The sequence below is a fragment of the Capricornis sumatraensis genome, chromosome 20 (genome assembly GCF_032405125.1).
Source record: "Capricornis sumatraensis isolate serow.1 chromosome 20, serow.2, whole genome shotgun sequence".
In the NCBI taxonomy this organism is placed as follows: Eukaryota; Metazoa; Chordata; class Mammalia; order Artiodactyla; family Bovidae; genus Capricornis; species Capricornis sumatraensis.
This window is the reverse complement of record NC_091088.1, coordinates 16,856,537-16,871,882: the sequence shown is the minus strand read 5'-3', so window position 1 is coordinate 16,871,882 and position 15,346 is coordinate 16,856,537. Positions and strand designations below refer to the sequence as shown.

At 51.5% G+C, this 15,346-nt stretch overlaps 1 protein-coding gene across 2 annotated transcripts in view; it reads right to left on the bottom strand.

Moving 5' to 3' along the window:
- Positions 1–2,341: 2,341 nt before the first annotated feature.
- CRISPLD2 (cysteine rich secretory protein LCCL domain containing 2) overlaps positions 2,342–15,346 on the bottom strand; it is a 69,760-nt gene continuing 56,755 nt past the window's right edge. For both annotated transcript variants that reach the window (XM_068991860.1, XM_068991861.1), the window contains one exon: positions 2,342–4,720. In XM_068991860.1, the coding sequence (XP_068847961.1) occupies positions 4,666–4,720 (55 nt within the window). In that variant the 3' untranslated portion in view covers positions 2,342–4,665. The remainder of the gene's footprint in view (positions 4,721–15,346) is intronic.

Genomic DNA, 15,346 nt, shown 5'->3' with positions numbered 1-15,346 from the left:
GGGAAACAGGTTTGAACCCTGGTCCTGGAACTAGGACCCTACTTGCCACAGAGCAACAGAGCCCGTGTGCCACAACTACTGAGCCTGTGCTCTAGGCCAGGAGCCACAACTACTGAAGCCCACGCACCCTGCAGCTGGTGCTCCCCAAGAAAGGCCACTGCAATGTGAGCCCAGGCACCACAATGAAGAGCAGGCCCCGCTCGATGCAACCAGAGATCGCCTGCCTGCAGCAACGAAGACCCAGCACAGCCACAAACAAATAAATCAATTCTTAAATTAAAAAGCCGCAAGTACATTTATTAAAAAGGAAAGCTGAGAATTCCCTGGTGGTCCAGCGGTTAGTACTCTTCAGCTTTCCCTTAGGAAGCAAAGGGGTTTAAGTAAGATTTCGCACGCCACTGCCAAAAAAAGAAAAAAGGACCATTAATCCCACCATTGACGGGAATGAGAAGCTCTTCTTACAAATAGATGGCCGGTGAAAGCAAAGGCAGAGCGTGGATGGGGAGATGAAAAAGGTCGGCCAGGAACCCCCAAAATGGTTTGTGGATGCTGGCGCTTGAAACACACAGAGACACACGACTCACCTGGACAAAACGGACTGACGCCGGGGAAGACGACGTCTATTCAGGGCTGAGCTGGGGTTCCCCCTCCCCAAAGTCATGTGCCAAAAGCCTTAACGCCTGATACATCTGTATGTGGAGATGGGGCCTCTGAAGATGAGCATGCTCAATTGTTTCTGACTCTTTGGGACCCACTGGACTACAGCCCTCCAGCCAATAATGCTGGAGTGGGCTGCCATCTTCTCCTCCAGGGGATGTTCCCAACCCAGGAACTGAACCCGCATCTGCCCGCACCGCAGGCGGATTCTTCACCACAGAGCCACCAAGGAAGCCCTTTTGGAGATAACTAAGGTTAAGTGGGAGACTACGCGGCAGGAACTGATCCTACAGAATCCGACCTCGTAAGACGAAAAAGAAACACCAGGAATGCTCCAGCAGAGAAGACTCAGTGAGAAGGGGGCGCCTGCAGGCCCAGGAGAGAGGCCTGAAGAGAGCGGCCCTCTGAGCCTTCATCTTGGACGTCCGGCCGCCAGAGCTACGGGGGCAGCCGAGCGAACTAAGATGCTGATGGAGTGAGGGTAAAGCTGTCGTACTCACCACGCCGCGCGACGACGCGAACCCACGAGCACGCACACACCCACGTGAGCACGCACACACCCACGTCCGCACACACCCACGTCCGCACGTACACAGGCCTTTACGCCCCCACGTCCGCACGCACACACGTCCGCAGGCCCCCACGTCCTCACGCACACATGTCCTCGCGCCCACACCCTCATGCCCCCACGTCGTCACGCCCCGACGTCCGCAGGCCCCCATGTCCTTACGCCCTCACGTCCGCAGGCCCCCACGTCCGCAGGCCCCCACGTCCGCAGGCCCCCATGTCCTTACGCCCTCACGTCCGCAGGCCCCCACGTCCGCGGGCCCCCACGTCCGCAGGCCCCCATGTCCTTACGCCCTCACGTCCGCAGGCCCCCACGTCCGCAGGCCCCCACGTCCGCAGGCCCCCACGTCCGCAGGCCCCCACGTCCGCAGGCCCCCATGTCCTTACGCCCTCACGTCCGCAGGCCCCCACGTCCGCGGGCCCCCACGTCCGCAGGCCCCCATGTCCTTACGCCCTCACGTCCGCAGGCCCTCACGTCCGCAGGCCCCCACGTCCGCAGGCCCCCATGTCCTTACGCCCTCACGTCCGCAGGCCCCCACGTCCGCAGGCCCCCATACCCCCACGTCCGCAGGCCCCCATGTCCTTACGCCCTCACGTCCGCAGGCCCCCACGTCCGCAGGCCCCCATGTCCGCAGGCCCCCATACCCCCACGTCTGCAGCCCCCATGTCCTCACGCCCCCATGTCGTCGCGCCCACATCCTCATGCCCCCACGTCCTCACGCCCCCACGTCTACAGTTCCCACGTCCTCACGCCCCTACGTCCGCAGCCCCAACATGACTTAGCTTCACGCACATCGGAGTTGGAAATCCTTCCACAATTAGCATCTCCGGGCCCGTGCGCCGCGTTCCCGGGAGGATGGCATGGAAAAAAACCACCAGCCTGCTGCTGCTGCTAAGTCTCTTCAGTCGTGTCCAACTCTGTGGACCCCATAGACTGCAGCCCACCAGGCTCCCGTGTCCCTGGGATTCTCCAGGCAAGAACACTGAGTGGGGTGCCATTTCTTTCTCCAACCAGCCTGGAACGAGCTCTTAAACGTTTTATTACACAAACGGTTGAGGTGTGCCCGTAAATGATAAGTCCCAGAAACGTTTTAGAAATCAAGTCAGTTTTATTGAAATGACAGCAACGTGGTCCCTGTTCAAGCGAAGCACACATAAATTTACAATAAATTTTTGTACATAGGAAGTAGTAAAATACATCATTTTTCATAGAAAAAAGCACACATGTAAGCTGCGGGCTGAGTGAGCCTACAGACAGTATGAAAAATCAGAACATGATGGGAAAACCCGGAAGGAAACCAAAACTTTATATTTTGGGGGGTCCCAGTAACACTGTCAGCCAGATTTATCATCTTCTTATGGGTGAGGTGCTGAAGGCGCCGTAGGCACTGGTAAACACACTAAATGGAAGGGGGTCCCTAATTAGTAGGGGAGCTTCTACTTGGAAGCCCTGTGTTCATTTCTGGAAGATAAATCGTTCCAACTTCAAAATGTTTGTGAGAGTGAAAAAAATAGCAAGACCTGGTTCTGGGCAAGGAGTTTCTAGTCCATTATTCGGGCCAGTTAATGAAGGAACGAGGAATTTTATTTTTAAATGATACAGTTCACTCCTATTGGATGTTTCAGACTCTCCCTCGGGCAGAATGCTTTAAAAGCAAACATACTGAAATTCCCCTGGACTGCCATTAATTCTAAAAACCCAAACTCAGAGCTTGGACGTGGTCACAGTCACCAAAGCCTAGTGACAAGCAGAAGTCCAACAGTGTAATACCTAGCTAGCATCCAGAGGTTTCCAAGGACTCAGATCTTTGGCAGGGACAAGATGAGTATCTGACAGTCGGACCAAATTCTTCCACTCTGACATTTGGAGTCAGACAGTCAGTACTTATGAATTATAACAAGCCCACAGTGTGCAAAGCAAAAACAGTCCTGCTCATTTCAGCTCTTTCAGGGTTAACGGTTTCATTCCTTCTACAAACTCCCTCTAGCTAGGAATAGTATTTACCTTCTGTTTCTGCTCTAATTAGGGATACACCAATGGAAGCACCAGCTTGGTTCCCCAGGTAGAGTTCCTCGTCCGGACTATCTTAATTTTTTCTTTTTAACTTTTTGCTAGCTCTTTTGCCTTTGAAATATGCTGATTGAGGGTGAAATCAACTTTGAAACTGGCATTCACGAAAGTGATCTATTGGCCAGTCTGGTGGTGGAAGGTGGAATTTTACCTTCTGCAAAGAAACACTATTTACAGAAGGGTATTTTATTTCACTGTGGGTTCGGGTCGAGGCTTATGAAGTTTTATATGGCGATGGGAGCCAGAGAGCACCACGCTCCTCGGAGCCTCAGGAACATTTGGCAAGAACCGTTCCACAAAAACAGGAAGAGAAATCCCCCGCGTGTGTTACCATCTCTTGTTATTATGCCGCAAGATGGTTTCATAACCACAGGCTGTGTGTCCTTCCAGAGCTGCTAACCTCGGCGAGGAATGTACTAAAGAATGAAGCCATTCCTCCCACTGCAGAAAAATAGGTCATCTGACGGATGGGGAATCTGCACACTTCAGTGCCATTTTTAAAGGCAGCAACTAAACAGCCCTTCTTTGGCTGTTTTTAGACATCTTGGTGGGACCCACAGAGAACGAGGGGTTGAAATTAAAAGGTGGGCTTCATACAGAATCACTTGCTAAGCAAAGACCCTGGTGGGAGACACAAAAACTAGTCTGGGCGGGGTGTGAGCCGCAGCGAGGAGGGGATCAAGGAAGGGTCCTGGTTCGTTAGTCCTCAATGAGACCAAAGGTCGAGGCAGCAGACAGACAGGCCACACGGACGTAGGGAAGGACCAAGACAAGACACATCTCTGGAATTAGGGCTGAACTCGAAGTCAACCAGCACTGCTGTGTGTAGAACCAGCCCGCATGCAGCAGGACGGGAGCAGGACAGGCGCCAGGGCAGAGTCCCCCAGACCAGCCCGTTTGTCTGACCAGCAAACATTAATCCCATTTTCACCATTGGTAGGGACAGACTGTGTTTCTGAATGTTTTAAATAGCTACCTCTACTCCATCCCTGAAACTCCCCCGCCCCCAAGTGTTCTCCGTGCACCTCTTTCCATGGCCCCAGTGCCTCGCGGTGTCAGCTCCAAATTCTTCATTCTCTCCTCTGGTAGGAATCTTCTCTCCATCCATAGAAAGACACCTCCGTGAGGAGACCCCTGGGCCTCAGCAGGATGATCACCAGCTGTCTGCTCAGGACCCCTGGGATGCTCTCTCTTCCCGGTGCGAGGAGCTGAGCCCAAGGCACGGCAGATGGGACACTGGACGCCAATCAAAGGAAGCTTCCTGACTCCCCACATCCCCGGCCCACCCACCCCCCAATGACAAAATAAAAATAAAAAGAGAACCCCTAAAGCCGTCTTGAGGACGTGCCCTTCTCCCCAGCCCTGCAAGTTCACTGCCTCACGGCAAAGATGCGGAAGGCCTTTCCGTCTCTAAGGGTCCTCAAGCTGAAAAAGAAGGAAGAGCACGTGTTACCGAAAGTTCTGCAGGGATCGAGCTGAGGGTGGGGGAGCTGGGTGTCCCCAGGTCCCCTCAGTGGAAGCAGTGTGGCCAAGAGATGCTTCCTAAAGCTTCAGGAACAGGGCCCACCCCGGCCAGGAGCAGCTGGCAAAGCCCTCAGCCTCTGCAGACACGCCCGGGTCTGAGTCCAGGTCTGGGTTGTTAAGGTATTTCTGTTAACTTGGAATTGGCTGGCCCCTGTCTGTCTGAACGCAACTCAGCCTTTAGGACTTCTGCCTGGTTTTTGCTACCACCTGTCAACGCAAAGAGAAACCGCCTGCTTGACTGATTAATAGGGTGGTGTTAAAACAGTAGTGCATGTGTTCCAGTTACTAAAAGAGGCACAACGGCTGAGCTCGGCTATTGTATAGGAGTGTACAGAAAGTTGCTCAGTCGTGTCCAACTCTTTGCAACCCCATGGACCATGGAATTCTCCAGGCCAGAATACTGGAGTGGGTAGCCTTTCCCTTCTTCACGGGATCTTCCCAACCCAGGGATCAAACCCAGGTCTCTCGCATTGCAGGCAGATTCTTTACCAGCTGAGCCACAAGGGAAGCCCTGATGTGAAGAACTGACTCACTGGAAAAGACCCTGATGCTGGGAAAGATTGAAGGCAGGAGGAGAAGAGGACGACAGAGGATGAGATGGTTGGATGGTATCACCAACTCGATGGACATGAGTTTGAGCAAGCTCTGGGAGTTGGTGATGGACAGGGAAGCCTGGCATGCTGCAGTCCATGGGTTCTCAAAGAGTCAGACACAACTGAGCAACTGAACTGAACTGAATTGTAAAGGAAGCGTTTTCTATCCGTCTTTACCTCCCTCCCACAGTGGAGCCATTCGTATCCCTATTTTGCAGGCAAGAGTATGAAGGCAAGGAGAAAGTCAGTTTCTACAAGTCACACAGCCAGAAAAAACCATGCTCTCAAGATGGGAGCTAAATCCTTTTTTAAAAAGCAAAGAAAAAACACCCAGCTTCATTGAGATACAACATGCCAGGAAATTCATACTTTCCGAGTGGACAGTTTGGTGACTTTTAGTGATTTGGGGGGCTATGCAATCATCTCCACAGTCCAAGTCATTACAGTCATCCCCGGAAGGTCTCTGGTACCCATTCACAGTCAGTTCCCCTGGCCAGTTCTGTTGCTATGGGCCTGCCTCTTCTGGACCTCTCGTGTCAATGGAATCACAGTGTGTGACATTCTGATTGGCTTCTGTTCTGGGCATGGTGTTTTGAGGTTCACCCATGTTGTGGCCTCAAAACATCATGCTCAACAGAAGCCAAGCACAGAAAGCCAATCACCCCTAAAGGAGAACCAGTCCACCCTAAAGGAACTCAACCCTGAATATTCACTGGAAAGGCTGATACTGAAGCTGAAGCTCCAGTACTTTGGCCACCTGATGTGAAGAGCTGACTTCTGGAAAAGACCCTGACACTGGGAAAAATTGAGGGCATGAGGAGAAGGGGGGGGCATGAGGAGAAGGAGACGGCAGAGGATGAGGTGGTTGGATGGCATCACTGACTCAATGGACATGAGTTTGAGCAAGCTCCGGAAGAGAGGGAAGGACAGGGAAGCTGTCGTCCGTGGGGTCGAAAAGTCAGGCACGACTTAGTGACTAAACAGCAAAGCAGCAGCATGTTGTGGCGTGCTCAGCACTTCGCTGCTTCTCTTCCCAAGTGGTGCTCCAGCACGTGGGTTGATCCCATGCCATTAATCCCTTCCTCAGTTGATGGACTTTAGGTTTCTTCAATTTTTGGCAAGTATAAACGATGCTGCGATGGATATTTGCATACAGGTTCTTGGGTGAATGTGCGCTTCCAACTCCTTGTGGGTATATACCTAGGAGTGGAATTACTAGGTCGTGTGTTAAATGTATGCTTAACTTTTTAAAAACCTGCCAGGCTATTTTCCAAAGCAGCTGCACTATTTTCCATCCCCACCAGCGACACACAAGCAGCTTCCAGCTTCTCCACATCCTGTCAACGTTTGTTTTTGTCCCTTTTACAGCCATTGGCTCCCTGTACAAAAACAGCTTCCTCGTGCTTTTGATCCAACTGCATAGTATTCTCCTGTAGGAAGCTATTGTGTACTCAGTCGCTAAGTCGTGTCCAACTCTTTGCGACCCCACGGACTGTAGCGCACCAGGCTCCCCTGTCCATGGGATTTTCCAGGTAAGAATACTGAAGTGGGTTGCCATGCCCTCCTCCAGGGGATCTTCCTGACCCAGAAGTCAAACCCGTGTCTCCTCTGGCTCCGGCACTGGCAGGCAGATGCTTTTTACCACTGCACCACACTATTATCATATAGTTAACTGGGTCCCTGAGGATGGATATTTAGCCATTTCTAATGTTTTGCTTTTGCAAACAATGCTACAGAGAACAACCTGGTCCATGGGGCTGCCTATATCTATAGGAGGGCACCCCGGAATAAGCTCCTAGGAGTGGAATTACTGTATCAGAGGATATGCCCACTGGTGATGTGGGCAACCTGCTGAATTGTGTTTCAGGAAGGTCAGCGTGATTCACACCCTCCTCAACTATGCACGGGGTGGCCTGTTAACCCACATGCCTCCAGCACAACCCCTCATGTGGCTTTTTTATTACCATTATTTTTTTGGTTGAGCTGGGTCTTCTGGAAATGTGTATCAGATGGGAGCCCTTGGCAAGAGGGGGCGGTGGGGAAAGTCCAGAGCCCAGAAACGACAGAATGTTGGTGCCAGAAGCCCCCATGGGCCTCCAGAGGCAGAGGGTGGACACTGTGGTGGGGGCTGTGGCAGCCCTGGCTGTCGTGCAGTTTTCTCAGAAGCTCAGATTTCAGGGCCCTCCTCAGGCCTCTGGGCTGCAAGACTTTCCTGGATTCTCTGCCCAAAGGAATCGTCTGGGAGAATCACTCAGAGCCACACGCCCTCGGCTATTACACGTGCTGGGGACAATTACCAGGGTTTGTGATTCTGAAACTCTATGGATGGGGCAGTGAGTGCCCCCATCCATAGGACCCCCAACAAGCCAGGGACAGGGGCCACTCAGGCTGCCATCCAGACAGGAACCCTAAAGTTCCTACCAGACATCCCCACTGAACAACCACCCCACCTGGAAGGCACAAGCAAGCTCTGCTGAACGGGCTGTTTATTTCTCAACACATCAGACAGTGGGCCAACTGAGTATCATGTGACATCAAGTGGGTCCCTCCCGCTGCCTCGGGCAAGGTCCATGCTTCAAACATTTACCAAGCTCCAGTTCTGCTAGGAAAGTTGACAATTGTGTGTGTCTGATGAAAACCAAGTGTGACCTGATAAATTAGAAGACAACCTCCTTTTCTAAATCTTGCCCTCTGACTCTTTCTAGGTTAGTTTGTAGCTCCCATGAGGGAATGTAAACCAGCACATTTCTGAACAATTTTCACCAAAGGTATTGGATGATGTTCCTAAAATATACTGAATAACTTTCATAAAGGGTATTAAAATCCTACAGCAGGTTCTGAACAAATAGCTGAACTCATCATTTTATCAGTCACTGAACCAGTATTTACTGAACACCTACTGTGTACGGGCATTGGGGTGGGTGTCGGGGACACAGGATTAACCACACCTGTGAAGGGGTTCTTACCTTCATGGAGTTTACGGTCTGGGGGTGAGAGATTAACTGCTAAACAGGTGTAAAGAGTAATTGCAGACAGTGGTGGGTCCTGAGGATCCGATTAGATCAGGGGTGCAGTGGGGGGGAGAGTGAATGGAGACCCCACAACAGGAGGGTGCCTCCTTGGGGAGCTGGCATTTTTGTGTAGATGTAAACAACATGAGGGTCCAGCCATGGGAGGTATAGGAGCTGGGAGGGCCCAGGGTTGGGTACCAGCAGGTGCAAAGGCCCTGCGGTATCCAGGAAAGAGAGCAGGCCAGTGAGGGGCACTGCTGTGACGAGGCAGATGCTGTACCAGGAGGGTGGGGAAGTGGGTGGGGTGACCTGCCTGATAAGAGTCGGAGATTTTTTTCTCACCAGGGCTTGAACAGGAGAGACATGCCATGCATCACAGAAAGAGGTCAATTTGGTGGCTGTGGCTATGCTGCTAACAGGAAGTTACCTAAGCAAAGTGCAGGGAAAGCACACAGGTTGTGCAAAGATGTTTTTTGCTGTGGTGTTTACAATAACAAAAAAAAAGGAACCAACCCAGATGTCAGTCAACTGGGTAAAGAAACGATGGTCCGTCCATGCAACAGGATATCATGGAGCCATGGAAATGATGGTGTGGCTACGTCAGGCATGGGAAGTATCGGGAAGACACTCACAACTGTTGTTGATTGAAAAAAAATTAACAGAACAATGCGGGCAGTCTGATTCCTTTTTCTGTAGAAACAAAAACAAAATCACAAGGGAGTTCCCTGATGGCACAGTGGATAAGCATCTGCCTGCCAATGCAGGGGACTCGGGTTGATCCCTGGTCTGGGAGGATTCCACGTTACACGGAGCAGCTAAGCCTGTGCACCGCTCCTGAGCCTGAGCTCTAGAGCCCAGGAGCTGCAACTGCTGAAGCCCATGTGCTCTAGAGTCCGTGCTCTGCCACCGGAGAAGACGCTGCAAAGAGAAGCCCGGCTGCCACAGCCAGAGAGCGGCCACTGCTCGCCCTAGAGAGGCCCTCAGAGACCCAGCGCAGCCAAAAGCAGAATTAATTAAGAAAACGAAGAAATAAAGTGTTACTGTGTAAACAGAAAAAAAAATCTGGAAGGAAACCACTAGAGTGTTTACAGTGGGATTTTCTGTGATAGTAGTTTCTTAAAACTATTTGCACTATTTCTTGAAATTTCTCTAATCTTACTATGAAAAGTTAGGGGGTGAGGAGGAAGGGAAAAAGAGAAAGAAAGGAAGGAAAGAAGAAAGGGAGAAAGAAAGAGAGAGAAAGGGAGGGGGGAGGGAGGGAAAAGCAGCACAAAAACCCCCTGTGAGAACTGCGGAAGAACCGGAGCTGGCCTGGGAAGCCTCTGGGGCGTCCCCAGGGTCACTGATCTACTTGACGAGCTGGGATGGGAGCTCCGGGAAAGGTTGAGGCACTGTAGCCTCGGGTGGTATCACAGCCCAGCCCTGGGGAGTGAGTCCAGGCTTCCGACGGCCCCTCGCCTGCCCTGGACACCAGTGCTCAGCTCTCCGAGCCAGCAGCTGTGTCTGGCACACACACCGCCGCACCCCTACTCTGCCTCCGTTCGTTATGTAATCTTACCCCATCCAGTCCCCGCAGCCCCCCGAGAGATCTCCAGGGTTCCTCCCACTTACAGAAAGGGAAGCAAGGCTCTGAGAAGTGACGTGCTTTGCCCCAAACAGAACATCTGTTCCAGGTGCGGCTGGGACACAGATGCAGCTCTGTGGATGCTCTGGGACCCTTTCCCGACCCTCACCCTAAATGGATGGGCTGTGGCCACACCACTGCTGAGGACCACACTGGCCAACCCCACATGGCAGTCGGGGCTCAAACGCTGGGAGCCCCTTGGGAGGGAGAAGGTTTGTCCGCCAGGAGCCAAAAGCATAAGGCTTCATCCTGGAAGCTCACTCCTGCGGGCGAAAATTACTCAGGGAGGAAGTGGTTGGCGTTTGGCAGCACACGACAGAGACTGGATTAAAGAGAGAGGGCAGTGTACCTCTGTCCTGGGATAAACGGTCCACTAGTTGGCAGCTAACCCCAGGGGGCAGGGAACCCAGCGACAAAAGGATGGCAGAGCATTGCTCTCCTGGCTTTAAATGTGCGACATCTTTTTTAGTACTAAGCAATATCACTTATATGCATACATGAACATGTATGTATTTATATGTATAGTGTGTTATATATACATAAACATTTTTCTAATATTCTAATCTGTTCTCCAAGATTCTTACCCTCTGTTGATCTTCCAGGAAACTTCAAGAATCAGACAGAAAGAGTTCCAGATCTTATCTATTGGAACTTGGGGTGGTTAATCCATTTCTCTGAGCCTCAGTTTCTGCTTCTGAGGACAGAATTCACAAAAGTACCCTCTCCTCAGGGGCCCTATAGGAGGTGAATGAGCTCATCCAGGGAAGGTTCTGGGTCAGTGCTGTGCACTTGACCGGAGCTCAAGCCCTGGGCCATGGACAGCGTCACCCCACAAGACTGAAACCGCATTCTCCCATCAGGGGAACGGCGGGCAGGTGCACGGCGGCAAGTGAACTATTCGCGCATAAGCCCAATCCCCGAGGAATCATCAAACCTCTTCATCTCATTTCATGAAATAGAAAATATTTTCTAGGAAAAAACAATTTCAAAAAATATTTTTTTAGGGAAAAAAAATACAATCTACATTTTCATTTTTATGTGTATTGCCAGGCATAGGGTAGGGGAAGCCTGGAAAAGTTATTTTAAAAAAAAAAGCAGTTAACAGAGATTAACAGAATGCTTATAGGAACTCTTTTTTTCTAATCCCTAGACATATTATTTAAGTAGAAAGTGAAAGTGTTAGTCGATCAGTCGTGTCCAACTCTTTGCCGACCCCGTGGACTATATAGTCCGCCAGGCTCCTCTGTCCATGGTATTCTTCAGGCAAGAATTCTGCAGTGGGTTGCCATTCCCTTCAGGGAAATCTTCCTGACCCAGGGATCAAACGTGAGTCTCCTGCATTGTAAGGACACACTGACAGAGGCAGGGGAGAATGCTGGCCCAAGGACACCCAGCTGGTGAGCAGTACAGAGGGGTCCCAGATGCCATTCTTTACCGTCTGAGTTACCAGGGAAGCCCTATTATTTAAATAATAAGTATTTCTCTTCTAATTAATATTTGTAAAGTTTACAAACAAGTGTACCTTAGGAGTGTTAAGGCTCACCCCAGCCCCTTCTTCGGTCAACAACTTGTCTGCAGTGAGAAGTCACATGTGCTGGTTACCAGCCTGAGTTCAAGTATGGGCCCTGCCACTTATTTGTGGGGTGCCCTTGGGCAAGTCCTTTAACCTCTCTGTTAAGCCTCCCTTTCCTTATTGATAAATGTGGGTAACTGTGGTCTCTGCCTCATGGGACTGTTGGGAGGTGAGCTGAGCTAACGGTAGCACAGATCTGAGAGTGCTGGGAAACAGGAGCAGGGAGGGAGGGAGACGCTGGGGGAAACCAGCCCAGCTTGGTCTAGCGAGCCTGGGGGAGAATGCAAAGCTCATTCCATCTGGAAATAATGGCCCAGTGGTTTCTGCTTCCCAGAGTTTCTGCACAAGTTGAGAGAGTTTCAAACACCTGACCCTCGACTCTCCCGGAGCTCACAGTGGTTATCGAGGGCTTGAAATGCAGCTCACCCAAACTGAGACGCATTCTGTGTGTGAAACACCCGCTGGATTTCCCAGCTCTTTTGAGAAAAGAGGAGTGCAAGTTTCCCATCAACTCTTCTTCTGTTCATACATATTGAAACAATAATAATGTTGATTCATTGGATGAAATGAATGAACTCTAAATTCTCCCTTCTGTTTCTTTTTCGCTATGACTACTAGAAACCTTAAAATCCCCATGTGTTGGGGAAAGAACCTTAAAAAAAGTGGATATATGTGTATGTATAACTGACTCACTGTCTTGTACACCTGAAGCTAACACAACACTGTAAATCAACTGTGCTCTAATAATTTATTTTTAATCCCGTATGTGGCTCGCGGTATGTATCTGGGACATGCCCCAACAGACAGAGCCCTCTGAGGATGAGAATTTCGGCTTCTTCTGTCCCAGCTGTGGCCCCAGCCCCAGGGACAGTGCCCAGCACACAGGAGTTTCCCCATAAATGCTAGTCCAGATGGCCTACGGTTCGGGTAAACATCCCTCCATGCATATACCATCAACCTCCGTAAATAGGTCATTGTGACCAAGAGTATTATCTGCCATTGTCTGGTATATTTCCCAATCTCATTGTGAAATCTGTCTTCAAAAATCAGTCCTGGCCTCAGAAAAAAAAAAAAAAATCCTCAACCGATTTTCTTCCAGATGTCTAGCTTCTTTCTGAGAATATCTGGACAAACCCAGGTCCCAACATCTAAAGTTTCCCTGGATTCCTTTTCCTTCCATTCTTTCATGGGCATGTGTGTATGAGAGAGAAAGTGCCTGTCGTCTTACATGGTCCCAGTTCTGCATGGTCTTTCAAAACGTTCAGGAAATCCTTTTCTAGAAAAAGACAATTGCTAAACTAAAGACACTTTGACGTAGAACCAACTTTTTGTCCGTGTACTAAGAATTCTGTTCAGGAGGTTTTGTTTGTTTGACTGATTGAAGGATTCCGTAAACTTAGAATGTGGCTTTCTGTGAACAGGCTACTGTATGTCCAGTGTCCCTATCTCCCTTGGGACAGCCATGACCACTCCAGGGGCTCTGCAGACACTGAGGACAGAGTCACCATCCTCAGGCTGGGTTCCCACAGTCCCTAATTCCCTAATGGGAACAGGCTCCAGGGAAATTCCTCAGCCCGGGTCCGTACACAGAGGGGCTCTGAGGTCCCATCTAAAGAAGGGGAGGAGGGGGCTGCCCTGCCTGGGGCAGCCAGACATCTCTGCAGGAGCCATGTCACCACAGAGGCCCCTCCAGCCGGTTAGATGGGGCCCTGCTGGGTGTACTGGGCTCCCGGCACCACCCTCCATAGCAGAGACGCCTGTGCCCTGCTACTGAAGTTGCTATTTCTGCACTGTCTGTCCTGCAACTAGGTAACAAGTCCCAGAAGGGCGGAGATCGCGACTATGTGTTCCCCGCTGGGTCCCAGTGCCTGGGACACTGTAAGGGTTCACCCCGTGTGTGACACCTGATAGGTGAGAGCACGCGGAATGGACGGATATCAGGACGAACGAGTAATTCCTGTACCATGCTTTCTCCCTTGTCCTGGAATAATCCATGCAGGCTACTTCCTACAGTCGCGTTACCTGACCCTATGTGAAAAGAACCATACTGTCCTGAGGTTCAAAACTAGCCTTGAGGTGTCATAACAGCCAGACCAGTGGGTCCGTTAGACACTTGCTATAAGCTGCTGGTGAGTACTTTGCACGCACTTTCTTATTTAATCCTCACAGCAGACACTGACAGAGGCCTGGGGAGACTGCCTGCCCCAGGACAGCCAGCTGACGAGCAGTGCAGAGGGCTCCCAGCTGCCTTCAGACCCCATGTCCCCTCTGGCCTGGCCTCTCCCCTCTGCACGTGCAGGGCAGACTACCACCTGGCGCCCACCCATCCCGGCATGCATCTGGAACCCCCGCAGATACACAGTGCATCACAGACTATCAGGAGCATGGACGGTGCAACTGTGTGCCGGGACGTGGCCGCCCTGCATCACCACCTCTTGCAGCAGCAGCCGCCCTCCAGCAGGCGTCAGGGCCCCCGAGCGCAGACCCACGCTCCCCAAGTGTCTGTCCCGGCTGGGCCAGAGAATGTGCTTCTCTAGCAAACTCCCCGTCAGTTTGGATGCTGCTCTGGGGAGCCTACTTGGAGACCCACTGTCTTCCCCAACACTGGAGGTGGCTGCTATCATTTCCCCTCTACAGGTCGGGAAGCTCACCACAGATTTCAGCTGATCACAGATTTCAGCCTGCACGACCTACTCAGGGGGAAAGAGCCCAAGAAGGAAGGGAAGCAAACTGTCCGCTCAGTAGAACCTATCTGAGTAGTGCAGTGGGCATCAACCACTCCAGGGCCTGGGGAAGGCTGCCCACAAGACACAGTCTGCCCTCTGTATCCACTCCACGTCCACCTGTGGCTGTGGAGTCGTGGATGTGGACAACCTCCTGTTCTTCATCATTGTATATAAGGACTTGCGGCTTCCCTGGTGGCTCAGAGGTAAAGAATCTGCCTGCCAATATGGGAGACGTAGGTTTGATCCCTGAGTCGGGAAGATCCCCTGGAGATGGAAATGGCAAGCCACTCCAGTATTCTTGCCTGGGAGATCCCATGAACAGGGGAGCCTGGTGCGTTACAGTAGATGGGGTCACAAGAGTCAGCCATGCCTGAACGACTAAACAACCACAACAACAATAAAGACTTGAGCATCCTTGGACTGGGGTATCCTTGGGGGATCCTGGAACCAAGGCTGTGAATGTCAAGGGGCAGTTATAATGACAGTATTTCAGGCGGGTCCTTTGGGCAGAGAGAACTACAGATGGACGGAGGCAGTTAACAGTGGGGAAGAAGGCACTTTGGGGGACCCTTTGTCGGTCCCCAGTCCTCCCTAGAGAGCTCCCTGTGTCCCAGCCTAGGGCGGAGGTGGAGCTGCTGGGGTCCTCTCAGGGATATGAAGGCCAGCCTATCAGCTTCTCACCAAGGCGTTTTCTCTCTCAAAAGGACACAGTGAACTCAAGAGATGGGTGTCTTGGGATTTCTTTCCAGCCCCACCAGGAAATTCCACCTAATCAGCTGCTTCATTTCCCTCCCATTAAATCAATGGAATTTCCCTTCATTAAGCTTTTCCCACACAGAGGTTGCAGGCTTTGAAGGAGAAAACGCAGAAGCCATTAACTCCGCGTGTTCGGGGCTGATGGCTATGACCGAGCACACCCTGTGCGCCCCTACCCCCCGCCAGGATCCCTGTCACCTGACTCTGCAGGGCCCGCCCTTGCAGCGCCCCAGGAGGCTGGGAG